Below are 5855 nucleotides of genomic sequence, written 5' to 3'. Positions count from 1 at the left end.
ATCAAAATCAACAAAATATTCGTCTTTGTTGTTTCTTGGTATTGTTATGGACTTGCAAATGTGAGTTTGAAGTATAATAGGTGAGACCTATGGGACCTTCTTCGCCTCCTTATAATCTTTCTTGATAGCTAACAAGCACGATCATATAATCCATTGCCATTTAACCAGATGCCAAAGATTGCAGTTACAACAGTTTGTTTTCCTAAATGATATTTTGCTTTCAGTAAATCAATTGTGGATGCTTACGATTCAAGACACGATCATATAATCCATTGCCATTTGAATTTACTTAGAACAAATATATATGACTACATACATTAAGTTAACATCCATATTCATTCTTTGATACTTGTGCACAAATACAATAAAAGCCAACAGGATTTTGATGCAGTAGATAGTATGAATTTCCAGCACTAAGTTATTTGATCTACACTATATGGGATTTAATTTATTGACATCATTCTAGTCTCTATAGCCCCAAACATTATGGCAGTCATACACAGAGCAAACTGACTTGAAAATTAGCAGCAAGACAAAGGATATTGACAAAGCAACAGGCAACAACTTCAAAGAAACATAGATGCTTTTCTTCAATGCTCTACGAGCCCTAACAATTAGCCTCTGGTCATAGTACTTGTTGAGTTTCTCCACGACAATCTCCATATTAGAAATTCCACTAGATCTCACAAATGATCTTTGCATGGTACTGAACAAAGTGGCAATTTCATTATCAGTCAAATCCCCTTTGATAACACCAGCTTGCCTAAGCAACCTCACATCCTCAGTAGCATTTGCAATCCCACTCATTAGATTGATGTATCTGGCAAGTTCGAGCTTGGATATCGACATGGCAGCTTCATAGATCATCAAGTTTCTAAGTATGACTTCTGAGCCAGCATTCATGGTGATCACAGGAAGGTATAAAGTTGAAGAAGCTTGTTCAAACCGAATCATATGGATACCCTCACGGTTGGGGATGCATCTGACACTAGCATAACACCATAATTGGGATGCTGAAGGGATAGTAATGGTATTCTTGCTTTCTTCGTCTCCAATATTTCTTTCCATACCTTCCCTAAATATCCCAGAAATCTTTGACCATGGCACATTTGCTAAAACTTGGTTAATGGGATTTACAAGTTTTTGCACTTTTCTTGGGCCTATAGGCTCCAGCACCTTCAACATTGTTTCAAATTTGTGAATGATGTCTTCATGTGTATCTTGATCATCTTCTTCATCTTTATAGTCATGTTTGATATTAATGATGGATGACATTTGAATAGGAACTGAAGCAAAATCTACACGATCATCGAGGATTAAACGATACATAAAATCTAGCAAATGAAGAGGCTGAGTTTCAGTGGTGTTATTTCTATGATACTCATTGTTTGCAGGCAAAGGAAGGGGGGAATGCATTTCACAAAAGCGTCTAAACATGGAAATTAACTGGGCGTCTTCTCTGTCCTCAGGGGAGGAGAGACGGAGAAACTTTCTGATTTGCCTCACAACCACAAAGGGGATTTGGTTCTCAAGCATCATAAAGTCTCGGGTGAAAATGGAGTCATCAATAATATTATTTCCATGATGATCATGCAGGTTATTTCCATACGCTGAACGGAGGATGTTAAGCAAGAATAGACCATCTATGGCTACTATCCAAGCTAAAGTCTTCTCGTCTATGTCCATGAAGCGGTTATAACAGACCCGAACAACAAGGTCATTCTCTCTTAGTTTGTCGATCAAGAGGTGCTCGAAATTGAGGATTTGAGCAGGCTCAAGAATGTCCTTGATGGCAGCAAGTTTGTACCTTTCCATTTGATATAGGTCTGGCCTTAAATGGTGAAAGGGTCCCATGCCAATGAGCTGAGGAGTATAGGCTTCTGGTTTCAAATGAGTTAGTGTTTTTGGAACCTGGAGGACACAGACAGGAGGGAGAAGATTCAAGTCAATGTCAACTTCTTTTTGAAGGGCATTGCTAATGCGGTCTGTCCATCTCCTGGCGCTTGAATTTGAGGAAACATTTGGATCCAATGCCATGTTTCTTTAATTTGTTTGCAATTATATTATTCATGCATCACATACATATTTATAGACTAATTAGTTTGCTGCTAAGAAAAGTAGTGAAGGCACAGGGAGGTTCTTGCTTGCTTCCTTGTTTAGGTAACAAGTCTGAATTTTAACCAAATTATTTAAGTTTTTCCTTCGACGAACAAACTTTATTTCCCAGCCTGCCAAAACCAACCATTCAATTAGTGATCAGAGTCATTTAAACTAAAATGAAGTTTAGGTCATGTTTGGCAACATAATTAGTATTAGTTAATCACGACAAGCTAAGTTATCCCCGTCTGATTTCACATGTAAGATTAGAATCAACCATTTAGTAAGGCTAGGCTAGAAATAATGCACATGTTTATTTTAGAGGTGACATTATTTGAAGAAGATGTATTGATATGTCATATGTCTTTTGTTGAGCTGTCAGCTTCTCTGAACCACATGATTAACAGTAAATATAGTTCAGGATCTGAGAAGAGTAACATTGAAGTCTTTCCAGTTTTTGTATTTCCATTTCTAATATAGTTTATCAATTTTGATTTGAAACAACTCATCTTACTTCTCTCCTTGAAACAAGGAAAAAGGCACCTAAAAAGAAAGACAAAATTTCAGAAAAAACACGCTATATTATAGGGTGCAATTACGTATGGGAGCTACAGTTTGGTTTATTACAACTGCCTGCCTAGGACATTCAGTGCTAGAGAAAGGTGCAGATATATTGTGCAAAAACTGATCACATGGTTCCTCCTTAATTTAATACCGCGAGGAGAGAGGTAGACTTTTCTAACCACCGCACAACCACCCCCAGGTTAATGTAGACTTTTTTAACTACTTCAAAGCTAACTCTAGCAATGAAGTCAAAACGACAAACAAACTGATCAATGTTCCTTTATAGTGTAGGAACTGATCTTACAATATTTAGCACAAAAGATACAAAACTCAAAACTCAAATAAAGATGCTGCAACGCTAGATCAGGTCCCTGTTGAGTATGAGCAATGTTCTTCTTTGAGGATGGCTTTTGCTTTGTGTATATGCTTGATTTGCAAAAGCTTGGTGTTTTTTGTCACAATATTCTCTTCATAAGAGAGACAAAAAACCTTGGAGCCACGCCATTGGTCGAGGTCTCTATTGTTGCAACGCCTCTGCTACAGTGCCACCAATCACAACAGCTTTGGCAGCTTTACAACTGGTCTCCATTTGATCTGTGACGCATATCATTCATGGGAACAGGTCCGCCAATTAGGTCCCATGGTTTGTCGATACATAAAACGTGAATGTGCACCTCTGACACTTGAACAAACACCTTACAGGCAACCATTTTGAATCAACATGACAGTGAAATATCCTTCACAAAGCTAAAAAAAATTCATTCAGACACTTAAAACAAACACCTTGCATATTAATTGGGAGCGTCCTCAATATTATCACCAAATAATACAACAACAACAACAACAACAACGTCGTACCTAGTGTTGTCCCACAGAGTGGGGCCTAGGAAGGGTAGAATGTACGCAAACCTTACTTCTACCTCAGAGGTGAGTTAGAGAGAGGTTATTTTCGGTAGACCAGTACTACAACAATAATCTTATAATCGCACTACATAAACAATAGATAGTAACATAAATTGAAGAACAAGAAACAACAAGAGTAGGACTTTTATGCCTACGAGTAAGGATAACAAGACAATACACTCCTACTTACTAGTATAGATGCAGTCCTACCTACTAACCTTGTACCCTAATTCGTGTCCTCCACACCTTATTTAAGGTCATGTCATAGTTGCAATTGTGTCATGTCCTATTAATCACCTCTTTTCAATACTTCTTCGGTCTACTTTGCGTCTCCTGATTCCATCCATAGTCTACATCTCACACCTTCGCATTGGGGCATTTGTGCATGTCCTCATCAGATGTCCGAACCATCTCAACTTCACTTTCCGCATCTTGTCTTCCACCGAAGTCATTCTCACCTTGTCTAATTTCAAAAGTTACATTGGAAGATTAAAACAATTTCTCTATGTTATTTTTATCTTAAAGCAGGCACCAACAATATAACAAAGTAGGGGTCTTCAAGGAAAACCGAAAAGCCGAGCAAAATTGAACTGATAAATGAATCAAACCGACTAAAAATGAGAGACATGTATTTGGTTTGGTTTTGAATCGGAAAAAGATGAACCAAATCGACATTTTGCCTTTGGGTTCCGAACTTACATCACGATGTCTTTATGTTTATAGAAGAAAATTTAAAATTTTATATAATCTTCTATAAAATTTAGTGTAGAAATATACGTGTTTCTTGCATGGAACATAATATACATGTTATGACTATAATAGAGGATCCATTATTGTTTATTTAAATGCGTGATTTTAATGTGTATGATCACTTTCTTAGCAAGTATTGTTAAAGTACTTCAAAGCTCTGTCTTATATTTTCACAAGCCAAGATTTATTAAACTAATTGTGATACTATTTCATCAATAGTTTTTAAAAGGTTTAGTTCAGGAGAACCCTTACATTACCTTTATCAACAAAAAATAAGGTTCGGGACCACCCTGAACTTGACACCTTTTGTTCGGTGTACACCCGAACTACTTGGTATTATTATAATCTTCACTCGCTAAACATTGACATGTCAAAGAGCATGGATACACTCTTTTTAGGCACGTGAGAGTGAAGAAAAGGTGAAAAATCTGATTGCAGGTGGGGTATATCTTGCAATAGTTAATTTTCATAGTCATATACGATAATTTATTTTTTCAAAACTGTGTATTTTTTCTTACTTCTTCTTAGTATACCACACATATTTAACCATGTATTTTTTTTTTCCAATTCAAATCTGTAAAAGCGACTTGGCTACAATTCTATTATTTTAGCCGCTTAAAAGGTTTTAGTCAAAGTAATGGAGTTCCAAGTGTAAATTTTCTTTTTATTTATGAAAGAATGTGTAAATTTTCTTTTATTTCTTATTTAGAGACAAACAACTATTTATATCAACTGTGTTCGTTTTCTTTTTCGGGCAAAATCTATAAAAAGAAATTGCTAGAGTTCCATTATTTTTAACCAAATAAAAATATTTAGCCAAAATAATAAACTTTTCAACTATGTATTTCTTTTTAGATGCAATGATGATTTGTTTCGATTGTGTAGTTATTCTTTTTCGGGCTAAATCTGTAAAAAATGAAAAAAGAAGCTTAGGTGAACCTCTATCATATTTATCCAAATAGATTTTTTTTTCTATCCTAAATAATGTAGTTCCAAACATGTTTTTCACAAATTTGGCTTGAAATAATATTTAAAAGGTTAAAAGAATATATCTTAATATTAATAATATGTCACTTGGACAGAAAACATTCACGTGGCAACAAGTGTAGCACACCTCCTTTAACTAAGGTCGTCCAGGGAGTGAAGGCTATCAAATTACCATGCTCAAGGAATAATTAGAACAAAAAAAAGTTCAGGTGTCCCTCGAACAAAAGGTATCAAGATCAGGGAGATCTTGAAATATTAAACCTTAATAAAGGTAGAGAAACATATCATTGTTAAGGTTTCATTCTAAGTTTTACATTTATATTGAAAAAAATTGGGCCTCATTTGTTTATTCAGTTTAATTTAAAAAAATTGGTAGGCTTAAAGGTATATATTGATGTAAGTTAGCTTAATGAAAGGGAATAATTATCATGTACTATGGAGAAAATTTCTCACATAAGAATATTTCATATATCATAAATTCGTTCATTAGTGCAATTCTTGCTAAACATTGTAGTTAACATACATTACCATATGGAAAAGTTTGTCCACAACTC

At 35.3% G+C, this 5855-nt stretch overlaps 1 protein-coding gene across 1 annotated transcript; it reads right to left on the bottom strand.

Moving 5' to 3' along the window:
• Window positions 1–462: 462 nt before the first annotated feature.
• Window positions 463–2037, bottom strand: LOC129892983 (putative UPF0481 protein At3g02645). The gene has a single exon (XM_055968481.1). The coding sequence runs from the start codon at window positions 2035–2037 to the stop codon at window positions 463–465; it is 1575 nt and encodes a 524-aa protein (XP_055824456.1).
• Window positions 2038–5855: the final 3818 nt, after the last annotated feature.

Source organism: Solanum dulcamara, chromosome 6, assembly GCF_947179165.1.
Source record: "Solanum dulcamara chromosome 6, daSolDulc1.2, whole genome shotgun sequence".
NCBI lineage: Eukaryota > Viridiplantae > Streptophyta > Magnoliopsida > Solanales > Solanaceae > Solanum > Solanum dulcamara.
The sequence above is the reverse complement of the archived record's forward strand: the minus strand, read 5'-3'. Positions and strand labels throughout refer to the sequence as shown.

Coding starts and splice junctions, on each gene's coding strand:
- LOC129892983 (XM_055968481.1), bottom strand. CDS start 2,037: ATGGCATTGGATCCAAATGTTTCCTCAAATTCAAGCGCCAGGAGATGG.